Genomic DNA, 18,635 nt, shown 5'->3' with positions numbered 1-18,635 from the left:
TAGAATTATGAAAATGTTTTAATTTAAAAAATCTGAGCATGATTCTATTAAACTGTATAATATACAATATATGCCAGTTTAACTTAAATAATAAAACCTGCTATGATTTCAGACCAGCAGATATCCTGAGAAATTCATGCTTTGGGGTAAATTGAGATACTTTATCAGTAGAGGGGGCACATCATTCCACAATTGCTAAATCTTTCAGGCTGTAGCTCTTTTGTCTCTTGGTCTTACAGCTTGGACGCAAGAACTCTATTTTTCTCTTCTTGGCTTCACTTTTATTTTTGTGTTTCTTGAGCTTTTTCTTGGCAGCAATATCAGGATTTGTTACAAACTTGAAAAAAATAGAAATTTTATATTACTTTTAAAGTAAATGTTAAACCAATAAAAATCAAATGCAGAAATGGGCCACTTAAATATCACATGCACACAATCCCATTAAGGAGAATGTGGAGCCCTAGCTGTAAGGTCCCATCTCAAACATAGCCAATCCCTCCTCCTTCCCTGGGTAAGCGTGACACACATGCATGCATGCACACATGATTCAAAATACTGGTTCAAAATACTTAAGTCTAATGAACACACCACATTTTCAAATGGCAAACGTACCTCTAAAGCCTTCCTCTTTTTCCGGAGTGCCCTTTTCTCATTAGCCTGTTTCTGTACAGAGGCAAAGGCTAAGGAAAAGCTCTCAAGCCCAACCAGCTTTTTGAGTAACTCTATGATTTCCTGGGATAGATTCTTCAGCAAAGGATCTAATCACAGAGAGTAATAATCAGAGATAATCACGAGGAAAGGACACATTTAAACATTGCTAAAATCAACAACATGCAAAATTTAAATTCCTGCAGAATTATCACTTTTATTACTTGAGCATTAAACACTGACCTCAAAGCAAGCTCTACGTTTCTGAGATGGGAGAACAGAGTGTTGGGCATGACCCTCCCAGCCAGCACCCCTCTGGATGTGCCAGGAGACCACAGTCTGTGAAGCCTGTTTTCCAGAGAAATCCTGGCTCAGAAGATGCTAATTTGAGAACCAGACAGAAACATTTTGGGTTTCTTTATTAACCTGCTCAACTCTGTGCAGACAGGGGAAAGGTAAGTGTGACTCTAGGCCGTCTCTAATTCACAGGTCACAGGTGTTTAGCTGTGTCCATAACCTTTTTTTCTTGAGGGGGCGGTGGGGAGCAAAGACTTCTCAGAGACAAAAATCTTTGTTTTCCCACTCTTCCCTGCCTTCTGTCTCCCAAATGCAAATAACCCACTGATTTTTGTACTCAATTTCAGGAGCTGTTCTAGATCACAAATTTCTTGAAAATGGCGACTAGGTCCTTTGTACCACTGAACCACCAGTTGCTCAATAAATGCTAGGTGATGAGAACCAAAGCCGACCCGGACTGGACCACTGCTTTCTCAGGGTTGTAAGACTAAAATAGCTGCTGCTTTGACATTCAGTTCATTTTATTTTAAAACTTAATATCTACTTTACCCCCTCTCTTTCCAATCCCCAATTCTCTCTTTTCCTATTATCAAAAGAGACCATTTAGGATCAGGGAAGGAAAGACATCAAACACCCAGGCAAGAAAAATGAAAAAACAGGAAAAGTAAAAAGATTTTAAAAATACTTTACACTTTTTTTATGTTGGCAAATCAAATTTAAAAAAAAAAAATTGTAGCTGTCTTCTCCCCCCCCAACCAAAAAAAAGAAAAGAAAAAGAAAATATCTCACACTTTTGCCTTATAATTCACAGAGAATATTCTGACATATTGTTCATTATTGTCCACAGACCAAGGTTCAGAACTACCTCCACTCCAGGTACAGTTTTCTTTGCTTAGGAGTAAAGCATCTTTTAGGAGAGAAACATTTACTCTTAAACATGAAGAAGCACACAGAAGGCAGTCAAACAGAAAAAATATGCCTCATTTGCTATTGATTGTTTTGATCTCTAGCAAGTTTTCTTAAAATGAACTCTGGCAGAGAGGGTGGACAGAAAGGAAAAAGAAAGCACGGAGGAGAAAAGTGAGGGTTCCTAAGGTGCACGTCTTCAAAGACAGGCTGTAGTTACCCTGGTCCGAATAGGTGCTGTTCAGCTCTCGGAACAGAGGAGCTAGGATCACGGGGAGGTACGGCTTCACCTTGTCCGCGCCAAGATCCATGGCTAGAGCGCCAAGAAACTTAAAGATGCACGTTCTCTGAAAGTACAGATCATTCATGGTCCTTTGAGGCGCTTCTCTTACTGCGGCCATACAAACAATTTAGAAAACAAGGTCTCCTTTTGGGTTAAAACTTCTGAGAGACTCAGGAGGATTGCTCTTACACGCCTAGAATGCTTTTATAAAGAAACCAGCGCCTGGAGTCACGAGGCACTCACTGTACCTTTAAGGGGTTTCTAGGTGAATAGGCAGCCTCCAGCTTCGCGATCCGGGACAACCTCTGCACCAACCACAGCAGCGTGGCCGGCCTGCTGTGCTCATCCTTTGCCGCCTCGGTCTCCTTTTTGTCAGGGTCCAGCGTCTCCTCGGCACAGGACCCTCTGGCCACACCATCTCCTAAAGCTGCTTGTTCCTCCCTCTCACCTTGCTGATCCTCAGATTCAGGTTCCAGTAAATATAAGACTTTGGCTACAAATAACAAATTCTTAACAACCTTTAGAAAAGGGGAGAGAAAGGAGGAATTGGGACTTTGATTTTGAAATAAATATGGCTTAGGAAAAAATAGGTTCTACAATTAGAGAAAAAACCCCATAACTGGGCATTGCACTATTAAACTGATGATTGTCCTATATTTTGATCATCTTCAGTTCTACCTCATACTGTATCCAAACCCATTTCCATGTAACTCATCTACTGGGTCTAGATCTACCTTCAATGTACCAGTAAGTACATGATTTTATTCCAGACTATCCATTACATTTTTTAAAATTTTATTTATTTATGCATGAGAGACCCGCAGAGACACAGGCAGAGGGAGAAGTAGGCTCCCTGCAGGGAGCCGGACATGGGATTTGATCCTGGGTCTCCAGGATCAGGCCCTGGGCTGAAGGCACTTGACCACTAGGCCACCCAGACATCCCCCTATACGTTACAATTTTTAAGAGGACTTTTCATCCCTCCTCTATTAAAGCTCTTCATTTATTGAGCAATGACTGTATATACAACATTCTAATTTAATTCTAAAATATCACTATTAAATACTATTATCAAGAGAGAAAACCAAGATTCAGAGTTATTAAATGACTCACCCAAAGACAAGTGGTCAGTCAGGATTGAAGGGTCTTTAGAATTTAATCCTAAATTCTTTTTTTTTTTTTTTTTTTTTTTATTTACTTATGATAGTCACAGAGAGAGAGAGAGGCAGAGACACAGGCAGAGGGAGAAGCAGGCTCCATGCACTGGGAGCCCAACGTGGGATTCGATCCCGGATCTCCAGAATCACGCCCTGGGCCAAAGGCAGGCGCCAAACCGCTGCACCACCCAGGGATCCCTAATCCTAAATTCTTAAAAACAGATCTCAAATTCCATCTAATCCAGTTAAACAGCCCAGGGACCAATTTTAGACTTATAATAACAGGCCCCAATACTGGGTCCCTAACTCTGACATCCATGAAATCTTGGACATAGGTATTTCACACTAATTATGAGAAGGAGGAAGCCACGTTGGTTTTGAGTTCCTTTACTATCGTGGATGCTTTGTTAGAGGTGCTGTGTGCCCAGAGTTTCCCCCAAATGTAGGACACAACCCTGCACATTATCTGAGGCTAGCCTGTCAGGAATTCATGTGAAGATTATAATTTCCTTCTCCTGGAACCTTGGCCTTCCTGAAGACAGTCCCAGTTTTGGAGGCCTTGTTCCCTATGGCAGCCACTGCACCCTAAGACTGGAGTGAACCACATTCTATAATTTCTTTCTTCCTAGGTCAGTACTAGTAAATCCCTTCCTGTCCTGAATTTCTATGGTTGTATCTGTCAACCTCTATCAAGACTGATACTATGTGAGACCTCACCTGCTACTACTCAGGCAGGGTTTCTTTGGTCTCACTTCGCTATCCACTGAACAGCTTTCCGTTCTTTCTCTGATCCAGCCATATAATGAAGCAGGCTGTATTTTCATGTAAAAAGTGATGGCAGTATTAGGGTTAATGTTAATGGCATGCTACTTGTGATCACTCTTTGGATACAGCATCCACTTAGTTCCCATTCCATCTTGTCCATAATGACAAGAGTCACAATCAAGTGCATTGCTCATAACTAGGCACTGCATCTGTGTCATCTCTACCAACAGCTTTATCAAAGGAGGAAAAAAATAAAGGGAACGGTAGACCCTATTCAAAGGTAATTTACATTTACTGAACATTTATAAATGCTTCTATTTACATTTTACTTATAGTTACATTTTATAATATAAAATACATGGAACTTTTTAGTGATTTATCTGCCTTCTGTTCACCACAGACAATTCTCAGACCACCCTGTAACATGACCTTTATTACCTTCTCTTCAAGCTCCAGGGGTAAGAGAAAGAAATGTAGTAATAGAGTTTAATATAGGATCACAATCAATCGGTCAAGCAACTAATGCCCTTCAAAGCTTTGGTCACAATGTGGGATAGATGTTAAAACTGAACATGAGAAGATTAACAGCCTCTCACTGGGAATTTTAAATGGAGCCAAGAGTAACCTCAACAGGGACCCAAGTGCTGATGAGATTTATGTCACAAGTGAACATGTATTTCAGTGTATGTCTGTATTTCATTTAATTCCCCAAGCATTAGAATAGGAAAAGCATACACAAATACCAAATGTAAGCCTATTCCTAGACTTGGGAGACTAGATCCTTTCTATTCAACCAGGAGGATGCTACTCACCTGCTCTCCTAGAGACTGATCTAAGAATTTGGAATGCAACTGATGGCAAGAGGCTAGGGAGATACTTTTCATCTGTGAAAACAAAGTGGACATTGGCAGACACAATGCAGGCATTTCTCATTGTTCTTAAAAACTCCAAGTCACTAACCATTATAGTAAACTAGGTGCTAGATTTTGACTTGTATAGGTCTGGAGAAGGGAGTTCCACGACCAGAAAGAAACTGTCACTGTTTCCTTCTACCTGCCCCAAGTACATTAGCCCCACCCGCCCCCAAAAGGGGGAATACTTTCAAGCTCTGGGGCAATACAGATAATCCCTCAGGTTATCAGTAGAAAACTTGACAACATCCTAATATATTTTTTTCCTTCTTTACTTCCCTTCCATCTTCTCATTCAGTGTTTACGGAGTTGCCACTATGAGTCACGCATTGTTTTAGGCCCCAGGAAATCCAAGATGGATATAACATGGTCTCTAACATTTCCATGAACATGATCTCATTTACAAGGCAGGACAGACAATATCAATTTCATTTAAAAATATGTATTTTTTTTAGTACTGATAATCTGAAGCGGTAAAAAAAAACAAAAACAAAAAAACAAAAAACAAATCATAGAAGATGAATGTTCTAAATAAGACTGACAGTTTACAAATTCTCTTTGGAAAGCCTTGGCCTTGAGGCCCACCCTTCTCTAGTGCCCACTACTCCTATAGGATCCATGTGCAACAAGTCAGATGTAAGAGTTTCTGCCGAGGGCCAACCCCAAGACGGTTACAAGAAGCAGAATGAACATCCCACACCGACCTCAAAGAAAGGTAAAAGTTTTAGGGAAACCTTACCTTTTGTTCAAGGTCATTTGTTAGAAATCTTACTGCTACGGGTACTGAGAGTTTCTTTTTAGTTTTTTTGGTCTTCTGTTTTCTAATAAGTTCCTCTGGTTGGCAAGAGGCGAAGAGTAATCCAAAAATCTGGGCCGCAGTGAGCCACACCCAGCTGTGTGGATGTCTCAGGTGACAGTGCACATAACCTAAGGGAACCAAGATGCACCTTCAGTATCTTAGCTCTCCTGACTCTTTGGTGGTAAACATGATTAGCGTAGGCATTATCTATTATCTGCTTGGAGCTAGGGAGAGGTGAGGTGGTGAGAAACCGAAAACCACCAGATAAGCAGCTCCTAACATGGTGAGTGACAGAAGTATGAGTAAGCCTAAAAACACCAGTTCCATCAGAATTAGTTTCAGGCCCAAGGGAGATAAGGTGGCTGTGACATTTATGAGTTCTAAATTAAGTAATATAAATACGTATGAAGGCACACGCTTGTTTCTAGTAATTATTGAAATCGGGGGGAAGTCATCATTTCTTGAGGCTTTCTCTGTGCCAAGCACGGGGCTAAGTGTGCTACATACATTATTTTGTTTAGACCCCACACCAGTTCTGTAACATTAGACTTATCCAGTCCATTTCTCAGGTAAGGAATCTTAGACAATGGGCCAGGTGAGGTGCCGTGCTTTAACAGGCAGAACCAGGCCTGGGCCCCAGCTTGACCTGGCTGGCCCCAAGCTTGTACTCCTGTGTTACGTGGCCACTTTGAAAACCTTGTGGGTTTTAGGGAACATGATTAAAATTCTGGAAAACTATGGCATATCTGAGTTTTAGTCTATGCTGCTTTATTTCATTAACAGGGTTTTACTTTTGTTCTTTGTGTATTTTGTAATAATGTGGCCATGGCTCGGTGGAGTCATACCCACAGTAGGCTTACTATAGTAACTTAGTAACTGTAGGACTTCTCAATGAACCCTGAATTCTCTTAAAACAGCTGGGTACTTAAAGCATTCATTCCAAAGTCTATTTCCTACTGACTAATCAAAATTGAATATGTTAAGTTAAAAATATTAGGATCTTATTTTTCATTTAAAGAGTGATATTAATAATTTAAATGTCACATAGAGGTTAAACGGTTTACTAATCACGGCACATTTGCATGGGAGGCTATTTATAGCCATTTTAAGAAAACTACCTACTAAGTGTGTTACGGTACGATGATATTCTTATTTAGGTACAAACAATATATGAGAGTTTATGTGGAATTATGTAGCCTGTTTACAGAACCCTATGTCTATTTAACAAAAGACAGACTGGATGGAAATAAATACCAAATTATTACCAAGCAGCAAGGAGGACTCTTGAGAAACTTTTTTCCTCTTTTACTTTCCCATAATTAATATTCCTTCTTTTATAAATGAAATATATTACTTGTGTAGTCAAGAAACATTTTCACTGTAATTAATTTGAAAGAGTCTTTTAAATCTTTCTCTTATGGACTTTTCCCTTGACATTATATACTTTCTAAATATTCATATGCTAATTTATCAAAACTGTTTTCAATAATTCTATCACAACTAGTATGTTTTTATATTTAAGTTAAAAAGGAAACACTTACTCCAGATTTTATTCAACGTCTCAGAGGGCTTGGTAAACTGAATAATATTACATTCCTTGATGAGTTTACTAATCAATGTAAGAAAACTAAACAGAAGGCGATCTGCAGCTTTTTCTTCAGTCTCCTCCATGATCTAAAAACAGGATGGACAGAAATCAATCAAGACAATTTCAAAGTCTATGATGGCTGTTTTTACTCCAGCATGTAAATTTATACCAAAGTGTCTCAACATCAATGGACATTTTGGGTCAGATAATTCTTTGTTGTGCTGTGGGGACCTGCCCTGTGCACTGTGGGATGATCTGCAGCATCCTGGCCTCTGCCCCACTAGATGCTAACGGCACCTTCTACCCTCCATTTGTGACAAACAAAAATGTCTCCAGATGCTACTAAATGTTCAGAGTGGGTGGTGGTAGGCTGTGAAATCACCATGCTGCAGAAATTTCGATCTTCATGTACTACAGAAGATAACTTAACTTAAACCTCATTTAAAATGAAGACCCAACTGTACTATAAATTCTTGGCTTCGTTAGTAAATATTTTTTGAACACAAATATTTATTAGCTAAGTCACCTTAGGTTAAACTATAAAAATAAGCAAAAGTTTTATTCTCTGGCAAATTACTTACATCTTTAAAGTTTTCAGGATCAATTTCCTTTTCAATCATGGGAAGAACAGTTCCAAGTCTTCTCTCAAAAGAGACTCCTTCACTTTCCACAAACAAGCCACAGATGAGGGCAGCCAGCTGTCTATTTAAGCTCTACCAAAAATAAACCACCAGAAGACAATGTTAATACAACTTGAGAGGCCATTTACAGAAAGTACAAAATGAAGGTGGGCATGACTCTGTCCTCAATATTATGGGTCATCGGTGGCCAACATGAAAAATATGGAGAAATACTCATACCCAAGATTATAATTAAAAAAAATGGAACTCACCATTATCCATAATTAACATTCCCTCCCCCCCAAAAATCATTGTGAGTACCAAGTAATGTACAGAATTGCTGAATCATTATATTGTATACCTGAACTAATATAACATTGTATGTCAATTATACCTCAATAATAAAATTTTAATTAAAAAAATGGAAATAAATTTCATACAGTACCCCCACTCCCATTCTAAATTTATTACTGTATATAATCATTAATAGAATGATATTTCATTACCTGAATAAGCAAAATTGAAAACAAAAATATTCATGATCCACTCATGTAGCCGTGTAATTGGCTGACGATCATGGACTATATCATGAGATTTTTGTTACTCTATATAACTTATATGTCCTGGAATTTTACTATAAGAATATACATATATATATTTTAATTAAGTTTTTTACTTTAATTCCAGTACAGTTAACACACAGTGTTTTTAGTTTTAAGTGTACAATACAGAGTTGATTCATCAATTCTATATATTACTCAGTGCTCATCTAAGTGTACTCTTTACTCTCCACCTATTTTACCTATTCCCCCCACCCAGCAAGAATATATTAACATAATCAACTAAAAATAAAATTGAAAAAATTCAACAATGTATAATATGTATTCTTATTTAAAGTGAACACCAAAAGCTAAGACTTTTCATTGTAATATGACTAAAAGCAACCTTTACCTTTTTTGCTCCAAACCAGGTGATAACCATATCAAAGAGCCAGTCTTTTTTCTCAAGGTTGATTTTCCTGAGTAAAGATTTGATTGTCATGGATGCCATCTTTTTGCACATGGCAGAGTCATCGTTCACCACCATTAGACAAAGAGGAATAAAGAACATTCCACAGTTCTCATGGAGCAGCCCCTAAAAGAAAGCAAAAGCAGGAAGTTATGAGCACACTCAGACTGGAATTCTCAGAGATGCCCAAATGGGAGGCCTGCAGGCACCCAGGGAACACAGCTACCGTTTGTGATTCAAGTTACCTGAGGGAATGTGTCAAAGAGGTAGGAGATCATTTCCAAAGCAGACTCTCTCCCGGTCTCATGTTCATAACTAGGGCAAGAACATGAGACAGACTTGTTAGTATCTTAAATTTACCAGTAATTCTTGAAAAACTTTTAAACATTGTTTCAGGGCATCCATCTATTTCTTAAAAAGTGGAAAAAACTCCCATTTTCCCAATTTTAATGCTTTTATATACATATCATGCTACTACGAAGCTTTGAATGTAAATGTTAGATTTTTTTTTTACCATTCTCTTTAAGTAGACTCTAATGAAAATCAGTGCTCAGACTGAATTTGAAAAGCAACCTACAGAATTGTCATATGAAGTCATGCATATTATTGGACAATCAAGTCAATGACGCACATCGTAATACCCTTAGAGAAGGTGCCATTATGTTTAGGATTGATTTGTCACTTTCAAATGGCTGCCACGTTAAAATGAGAGAGGTTACTAACCCTCTGCCTGGGTGTAGTTTATGGCTTAAACTTACTTCAGTTGAGCAAGCATGAATTCCAAGTTTGGTCTCAATTTGTCACCCAGGGGATAGTCAAGAATGTATTTCAGAAAAACCTAGAAACAGAAGTCACACAGATGATTACTTGGCTCTTGTCTGTCTCCAGGATTCCTGCTTCCTAACCTGCTTTGAGACACACTTCCCTAGAGTGATCAACCAGGTGAAGCTTGCCTTCTGAGTCAACTGTGCACTTCTCCTTTCTCCTCTGACCTCACTTACTCAGGTCCTGCCCCACATGCCTGCTTAAGACTAAATGCTGGCCTACCACTGGCATGGTTGTTTTGGGCTCCAAAACTTAGCTCACATGTAGGAAACACCTCTCTCCCATAGGGTATCGTGTGGTGGACTCAGTGTGGACTACGGTTTAACCCTGCATTTCCCCTTGAATGACAATGGGGGTAAAGTTAATACTGAGAATAGTAACTATTTCATTAATTAAATATCTTCTATATGCCAAGCACTGTGCTAAGTGTTTCTCAGTTAATGGTCATCACTCCACTGGAAGACAGGGGATATTAACCCCATTTTACAGACCAAGAGAACGATGCTTGCGCAGAGAGGTAAGTAACTCGCTCAGGTGACAATGCCAGAATTCCATGCCTAGTCCAAAGTCTCTGCTTTCAAGCCATCATACTAGTCAGCCTCCTCTATTAATAAACTGCAAGAACTGAGGCACATCATGAAACTTTAAGGCCTGTTTCTTCCCAGCCATAAAATGGGGATACCATTTCTTCGGAAGGTAACTACAAACAGAAGTCATGTATATAAAGTGCTGGGCACACAGCTAGTGCTTAGTAAGTGCTAGCTGGCCCTCACTCTTCCTAACATTATTCAAGGAGACTTTCTCTAGAGACATGCTCCTCCCTTTCCAACGTGGCTTCCTTGGGAGCCCACACCTTCCTTCAATCCCAAGTTCATATTTCCCATTCAGACCTTTCCACCTCCTGGGTGTGATGTGCACTCATATAATCATAGGTGAACAAATGTAAAAATACACATCTGCTCATGTCACTCTCCTCCCTCAATTTTAGGGATTGCTATCAGAATAAAGCCCCAAAATATTTAACAAGACCATAAGGGCTCCCTTCCCCACCTTCATTTAGCTCCTCCAATAAGTGAGACCCTGATCGATCTCAAGTTTTATCCTCCTTAGGCATTGGCTACCCCCTTCCCCTAGAGAGCTAAGCCTTAATCTTCCTTACAGGCCAGTCCTCAGGAAAGCCCTCCCCGATTCTAACACTAAGGTGGTCCTCAACCATCATATGTGCTCCCATATTTTCTCAATTCTGAGCACAGTTTTTCACATTTTAATATATCTGAAATTAGAAAATGTCTTAAAACTGATGGCATCTTACCACTAAGTCATAGATTTTTTTCTTTCTCTAAATAATGGTGTGTCTTGTAAAAGATGAAATATGACAGTGCTTTCCCCCTCCGGGCACTTAGGATGTCTGTAATTTTAACTGTGGACTTTTTGCTTTGTGCTTGTCTCTTGTAAAAATTTCACTGATAGAGACTATAGGAATCTTTTTGACTGCTTTTCCAGCAGCACCTGGCACACAGTTATATGCACAATTAGTTGGTTACTGGACCCACAGATGGAAAACCTTTGGTGCAGGCTACTGTGCTGCAAAGGGGAAACAAATGTCTTCACCCATTTAAGACATCTCATGTGTGATAGGCTATACTCAAAATGCTCTTTGTTAACTGAAAATGCCCTGTGGACAAAGCAGAGTTGCTGCTCACACTGGGTAAGTAAATGGGTTCCTGAGTCTCAGAATAAAGCAACAATGTGACATAAAATCATCTGCAGAATTCAGGCAGTGTTGACATGTCTCTTTCTAAAAACCAGAGAAGACAGGACCCAGCCCTTCCTATGGGAATAAGGTCTCTCCACAAACCTGTCTGCACTGGACTCTGACAGGTTCACTTTGTGCAGAAATTGCCAACTTGGATACTTTCCGAATGACATCATCGATTTCCGGGACCAATAACTTTCTGGATAAAATGGCCTAAAATACAAAAGGAAAAGACATCTCATTTCCTGTTCTACTGCAGATGGGTGTAAGCCAGCCTGATGTTAAGGCAGTCATAGGCAGCTTCAAAAATAATGAAAGTAATCTCCAAAAGAAAAATAACATATCCTTAAAAATATTTAAGATCATTGAATTTTAGGTTTTATATATATTTTACAATAAAAAAGGGAAAAAAAAACTTAAATGTCCAATACAATAACTACAAACATGAAATATTTTTTAACCTCTATTTATTTTCCTATATTTTTGTATAAGTCTCTGGAAGTGTTAATAGAGAGTTCATGTTCAGTTTAATAATTAGATATACTAGCTTATAATTAAAATCCACCAAAATCATAACAATGTTTATAAGTTAAGTTTGGGAATCTAAAGCTAGTCAAAACACTGTGTCCCACATTATTCTAAGTATCTACCCTGAGACTCATAAACATTCTGCTGACACCATACCTTAAGAAGACCAAATGCAGTGGCCTGCCTTGAAGAATCATAAATGTCTTCCTCAGCATATGCTAGTAGAACTTGAAGCTGCTTTTCGGTTATCTGGTAAGATTTCACTTTCTTGACAAGTATGGTCACACACTGCAAATTACAATAGTGAGGTTAATAGCCAGGACATCCTACAAATGAAGATCCATTGAAATGGTATGGACTTAATACAACATCAGTGTTTTGTTTTTTTTGTTTTTTTTACACAGGATACCAACCTTCTGCCCTTAGCAAATTAATCTGGAAAAAATTTTGACTTAGACCACAAAGGACAATGGGGACAACTATGACTCTGATGGTAATTCTCGTCCTGGCTATTTTATGCACAATTGAAAATACCTCACCTTGAAACAATTTACTACCAGGTGGAAGTTCTGGCCCCTGGCAGCTCCCAGTTTTGCATAGTCCTTCAGCAACAGGAAAAGGTGTTTGGTCAGCTGTTCTGCTTTTGTTTCTATGGAAGGCAGAGGGAACCTCATGACCCAGATCAGGCATTGTAAAGCACCTGTGATCACCTGAAAAACAAAAATAAAACCAATCAACTTATGTAGTGACCAAACCCAATAACCCAACACCCGAACCCAAGGCTGTGTAGATTCTAAAAGTGATCAAGTTGAAAGAGTAAAATACTTTGCCCAACGCAGGCTGGAAGAACTGTACCAAACATGTAAGAGGATAAGGAGGTTTTCTAGTCTCTGTGATAGAACTTATTGCTTCTCCATAGCAAGGAAAGATATATTGCAAGCAAATAAGAAAAAGTGGTCACTGTATTCTTACTCTTAGGAGTAAATGACTGGCTGGGTTGGTCAATTTTATCAACTTTGTTTTGTGTGTGGAAAATACATTATAAAGGACTTTTCTTTTTCTAGAATGGCACTGTAACCATTCTAAACATATGCATGTAAGACATTCTAAGTATTAAAAATATAAAGATAGAATCTCATCTCCCTATTTTTTTTTTAATTTTTAAAATTTTATTAAGTAGGCTCCACACCCAATGTGGAGCTTGAAACCAAGACCTGGAGATCAAGAGTTGCATGCTCTACCAATGGAAGACAGGTGCCCTATACCATTCCACTATTTAAGGAGCAGAGAGCTGGCTCTGAAATCAAGCAGAGGAATAATACACTGCGGAATTCCAAATAGCTAAGTGCTGTGCAAAAAATATGAAAAACATATGCTGGGACCTTAGAGATTGCTGAGATCAGCTAGTTCACCTAGTTCAGCTCTACCTAACAGACTCATGCTGCTCTGGTGGCTGTAACGGTCTTGGGCTGAATCAGATGAAAACACAGAGGAAAGGCTTTAGGAGTCACAAAGGCCAGGGCTCAAATCCAAGCTCTGCAGTTTCTTCCCTATTTGACTACAGAGATGTTACTTAACCTCCTGGCATCTTCACTGTAAGACAGGCAATCAGGAAATGGGAGTTGTGCAGGCTCTGGAGTCTGGCTCATGTACCAGATCTGTCATCTAGGCCAAGTCACTTAGCCTAAAGCCTAGTTTTCATGTTGAAAAAACAGAAACCTTCATAATATGTGCCTCATGGGTCGTTACAAGGATTCACAGCTGTGGCGGGTAGCAGCATCAAGGATGATAAAAAGAATTAGTGCTGACAGGGGGACCCCACTACTCACCTTCATAACACTACCGTGAGGATTAAATGGAGTAAATAATGTACATTCCAGGGCTGGTAAAACTGTTAAAGACTATCCAAATATATTGGATTATTACAATGGGAAGGAATGTAATGCAGGGAATAATCTCTAAAAACTCAATCATCTTGTGAAGCACAAGCCTAGAAGTTCTGGAGATTTTGCACAACATAGCTCTTGTCAAAGAACAGAAGCTCACCTTCACATCCACGGAGACAAGGCAGTCTATGAGAAGAGAGACAAAAGGATCCAACATTTCCAGAACAGGTTCACTTGAAGACTTGATCTTGGAAGTCTTCAGACTCAGATGCAGCAGCTAAAAGATTCAAAACAATATTTTATGCCAGGAGACCAAATGGAGTTGGGTACAAGTGAAATGATTTGAAGAGACCCACGTAACATGTTAAGATGCTTCTGTATGAGGTGACAAAAATTTTGAAGGTATTGGGAAAGGACCTGGGAGACTGTCAGTAAATGAAGAAAGAGGGAGCTCACAGTGGAGCTGAGATGCCAAGTTCATTTACCAAGTGATTCCTCAGCATTTACTTAGGCACTGGCTCCGCAATATAGGACACAGCAGCGATCAAGATGAGCAGGGCCCCTGCTGATGGAGCTCAGCCAGGAAGACAGACTAGCTAACTGTTAGTTGTAAAGGCAGTGAGCTTGGGGACCTGTGGAATCCAGGTGGAGGGAGGAGCAGGTGGTAAGGTCTCGGAGTCGGAGGAGATGGGGACCACAGACCTGAAATGAAGCCAGTGTGGCAGGGATGGGTGTTGCAGTGGTATGACAGGAGGCTACGCCCTTACAGACCGGATGAAAGTCTGGGTTCTCGGGAAAAATGGGAGCCAGTGAAGGGTTTTAAAGGAAAGAAATGATCAAATTTGTGTTTTTAGAAGCTCACATATTTTTAAAAAAAAAATTAAAATCAATTTAGAGAAGTCCATGAGCAAAACAGTAGTGAACCCATAAATGTTAGGTCAGAATCATTAATTCTGAGACAGGTAGAGCATCAAAGGAAGTATTAGAAAGAAGGAATGGTAAATGGATCGACACACCTTTTTAAATAAAAAAATCCTATGATTTATTTATAGTAAGGCAATTAGAGTGGAAATGAACGGGACTGGAAATTTAGCAGAGGATTAAAAGGCACTCCCCCATGGGCAGCAAATTGCACCTTAGGGTTAATTCTTACCCGAAGCCCAGACTCAATAAATATGTGCATGTTGGTTTTCCTGCTCACAACAGCTTTCTGCCCACCTCGCGCTGGAGTTGGGGGCAGCAGAAGACAGCTCTGGGGTGGAAGGCGTGGGTCCGCTGTAGGGGCTGCTGGGTTTCTGTCAACCACAAAGGAAAGATAGGGAGAGGAATCCTGTAGCTGCGTTCCAACAAGTCCCCGCTGCCCTGTCTGCTGACTGCAGCCCAGCACTAAGTAACGTGCTGTGCACTGTGGGCTTTTTCTCTCCTTTAACCATGAAACACAGAGATTATCAGGTTGTTCATCAAGGGCGTAGAACAACTCCAGAAAGAGATCATACTGATGAGCATGCATTTAAATTAAGATGAACAGTGAGGGGATACTTCCTTTGGTTTTTGAAAACATAAGCCAACCCAGAAGCAAAATCCAAAGGAAGGTATTTTAAAAACCTTTGAAGGTCTAAATATCTGTTTAATCAGAGCAAAAGGTGTATATTTAAAATCTATCCTAACTTTGATTCAATAAATAAAACAAAAAGGTCTCAAGATGAAATTTATCACTTAGAAGGACTTTAGCCCAAACACCAGAAAGCAGTACCATCTTAAAACTCAGATATGCAACTAAGGTGAATTACTAAATTCATCCACTTACGAGTAAATAAGAACTGAATGGTTTATCAGAAGCAAGTACTTAAGGATAACTTTTTTTTTCTTTCAAACTTACTTTTCTTTCTCTGTTAACAGGGGGAGATTTTCACTGACCAAACCATAACTGAGCAACAGGATGGATTCTGCTGTCATTTCTTGATTCACAATTAATCCTGCGATGATTCGGCGCAAGGTTTCATGAACCTTCCGGGCCAGTTTTAAACTTGTGGTATTTTGTAAGACCTAAAGGCAAACATAAAAATCAGGCTGAGGTGATACAGAACTGCATTTTCATTTGTTGTAATGGTAGTTTTTAAAACAGACATTTGCTTTTTAATATTTTTTCCTAATTAAAAAAGAAACATTCTTAATAAGAAATTTCAAACAGAGCATACAAAGTATTAATCTACATGTAACATCAATCCCAGAGACAACCACTGTCTACAGCCTGGGGATTTCTTGCACTCCCTCCTATGCTCTCTGCTGGAGACACCTGAGGATCTAGGGCTGGAGATCTGATGTGACACTTGGAAGATGTCACTCTCCTCATGCATCACAGGCAAACACACACACATATACGACAGTGACAAGATTCAGTCACTACTCCTCTGAAACCATGCTAATAAAGTGCTGAAATGGCCACGCCTCAGGGTTGGATATTAGTAATTGGGCCAAATCAGAGGAACTCAATGGCAATCTAGGACCATCAACCCCAAAAGAAACCTCAGCACTTTATTTGCTTCCCACAGGACACAGTATTACTTACTTTCATTACCTTGGAGGGATTTGATAATATACACAGAAGATTCATATGCTCTGTTGACTCTTTTTCATCCTCAAAACATAGCTAACATTCTTAGGTTTAGTAAGATTAATGCATTCTAGGAACAATTATGGAGTTAATCTCACACCAAAACATTTGGAATTATGGCTAATTTATGTCATTAAATAGTGCTAGTTTTAGTACATAAAATTGTAATAAAAGGAATTAATAACATTTATTGAATGACCACCCCTGCATCAGGCAGAGAACATTATGAAGGTAAGTAAACTATAGTCTCCACCCAATAGGAGGCAGAATGAAAACAGTGCAGAACTTTGGAACAGAAAGATCTACGACTAAATCCTTACCTTCCTACTTATCCACGAATCTTCTATCTTTCTGAACCCGTATTTTCTTATCTGTTAGTTAGATGGATATACTACTGATCTCAGAGTGGTTGTGTGGATTAGAAGTGATAATGAAACACAGTGCTCAGAACATAATACATGTTCAACCAATGTCAAGAGGGAGAAGATCTGGCATTGACAGCAACCTGGGAGTAGCAATGTGACTCCACCAAAAGCTGTGTTCTAGCTGCTGACTTGACTCAGCTATAAAATTCACCTGGATTTCAATTTTTTTTTTCGCTTCTGCATCACATGGTTTATACCCAGAACTCTGGTTCATGGTTTAGAATGCCCAACTAAGACAGCCAGCTAGTGGCTATGTGGTACAGGTGTCCTTAGCACCAGAAAAGATCCTGGTTGTCAAGTGCAGCATTAAGGTTTATCCTGCATGGCTCTTTTTAAGAACTCATGATAGTGTAACATGAAGATCACCTGCACTGCACTTAAGTCCTTACCTCTTTTAATGGAAGGATAAGTTTTGTAACCTGATCTTTCCCTACAAACTTGCCCAGGATTTCATAAGAATCATAACTCTTGCTTCTTCGTGCCTCCATGACTTTGGAGAGGATCTGCTTCACTTCCTTCTCTTCAGCGATGGCACCAAACAACTCATGGTTAAAAATCTTTGAGAGAAAAAAGCCAAATGGCAATTGTCTGCAATTAGCAAGGTATGTCAACAGAAGCAGTCTCTGATACATCCAGATCAGGGGAAAGAAGTTGATAGGACTGAAATCAGATGGTGGAGTTCTATTAGATTACACTTTTTCAAGGTATTTCAGGGACCAATTACTGAAAGACAACCAAATACAGAAACACCTAAAGGTTTGTACTAAGGGGAAACAAAACAAGAATACTACACAGATTTACATATATAATCCTATAATATACAGACACTTTTTCTTTGATATTACCAAAGAGTAGCTTAATTTCTCTTTAAAAAACTCATATGATATTTCCAACTTAATTATCACAACTGATGTGTTTAATTTAAAATGTTTAAGTGTCTACATTTTTTTATGAATGAACAAAGGCTGTGTGGCAAATTTAGTTTCTTCTTAATCCTACCCCCCCCCAAATGATCACATTATCCAATTTTAAAAGTTGACTGTTCATTGTTTTTCATTATTATAAGTAAGGCTTTATACTTTAATATAAACCCCAGACTAAATATATCTGTGATTCTTTAAAACAGATTCTTGGAAGTCATTGAAATTTTGCTTATTTTAAAGCCCTTAACACACAACATCAACTTTCTTTCTAGAAAGGTTATACTAAAACTCATAACCTACTAGCAATAGCAGAATGCCCATCTCATGTCACTTGAATCAGCTTTTAAACCTCTGCTGATCTAAGAGATGAGACAGTACATTATTTTCATTTCTATAGGCTATAATTATTTCTAAGTTTGTGAACTGATTTTCTGTCCTTTGCCCACTTAGACAGTGAAACTCCCCTTTTCCAAATCTTACCTCAATCATTATATCTAAACAAGAGTCCAAATCCCCAACTTGTAGCTTGTGGGTGAGGCCTTGTAGCAACATGTACACAGTGAAAGTTAGCACATGGACCTAAAATGAAATGTACAGTAAAAGTATGAGTGGTTTTTTTTTTTTTTAAGATTTTATTTATTCATTTGAGAGAGAGCGAGAGAAAGAAAGAGTGCGTATGAGTGGGCAGGAGGGGCA

At 39.0% G+C, this 18,635-nt stretch overlaps 1 protein-coding gene and 1 long non-coding RNA gene across 2 annotated transcripts in view; one reads left to right on the top strand and one right to left on the bottom strand.

Annotated features, from left to right (window-relative positions):
- Nucleotides 1-18,635, bottom strand: part of UTP20 (UTP20 small subunit processome component) — a 95,675-nt gene continuing 77,040 nt past the window's right edge. Inside the window, exons 44-62 of the mRNA XM_072773298.1 lie at nucleotides 18,420-18,518; nucleotides 17,406-17,573; nucleotides 15,857-16,023; nucleotides 15,131-15,272; nucleotides 14,138-14,254; nucleotides 12,631-12,801; nucleotides 12,248-12,379; nucleotides 11,666-11,776; nucleotides 9,741-9,820; nucleotides 9,228-9,297; nucleotides 8,926-9,108; nucleotides 7,936-8,067; nucleotides 7,308-7,440; nucleotides 5,707-5,894; nucleotides 4,869-4,940; nucleotides 2,383-2,652; nucleotides 2,072-2,198; nucleotides 613-758; nucleotides 1-337 (exon numbers count right to left, since the gene is read on the bottom strand). Coding sequence (XP_072629399.1) covers nucleotides 182-337; nucleotides 613-758; nucleotides 2,072-2,198; nucleotides 2,383-2,652; nucleotides 4,869-4,940; nucleotides 5,707-5,894; nucleotides 7,308-7,440; nucleotides 7,936-8,067; nucleotides 8,926-9,108; nucleotides 9,228-9,297; nucleotides 9,741-9,820; nucleotides 11,666-11,776; nucleotides 12,248-12,379; nucleotides 12,631-12,801; nucleotides 14,138-14,254; nucleotides 15,131-15,272; nucleotides 15,857-16,023; nucleotides 17,406-17,573; nucleotides 18,420-18,518 — 2,664 coding nt within the window. The 3' untranslated portion in view covers nucleotides 1-181. The remainder of the gene's footprint in view (nucleotides 338-612; nucleotides 759-2,071; nucleotides 2,199-2,382; nucleotides 2,653-4,868; nucleotides 4,941-5,706; nucleotides 5,895-7,307; nucleotides 7,441-7,935; nucleotides 8,068-8,925; nucleotides 9,109-9,227; nucleotides 9,298-9,740; nucleotides 9,821-11,665; nucleotides 11,777-12,247; nucleotides 12,380-12,630; nucleotides 12,802-14,137; nucleotides 14,255-15,130; nucleotides 15,273-15,856; nucleotides 16,024-17,405; nucleotides 17,574-18,419; nucleotides 18,519-18,635) is intronic.
- LOC140602967 (uncharacterized) lies at nucleotides 5,554-16,142 on the top strand. Its single transcript, XR_012005976.1, has 3 exons — nucleotides 5,554-5,682; nucleotides 12,496-12,584; nucleotides 15,877-16,142. It is a non-coding gene; the product is annotated as an uncharacterized lncRNA (long non-coding RNA).

This window comes from Canis lupus, chromosome 13, assembly GCF_048164855.1.
Source record: "Canis lupus baileyi chromosome 13, mCanLup2.hap1, whole genome shotgun sequence".
NCBI classification, from domain to species: domain Eukaryota; kingdom Metazoa; phylum Chordata; class Mammalia; order Carnivora; family Canidae; genus Canis; species Canis lupus.
This window is presented reverse-complemented; position numbering and strand designations above follow the sequence as displayed.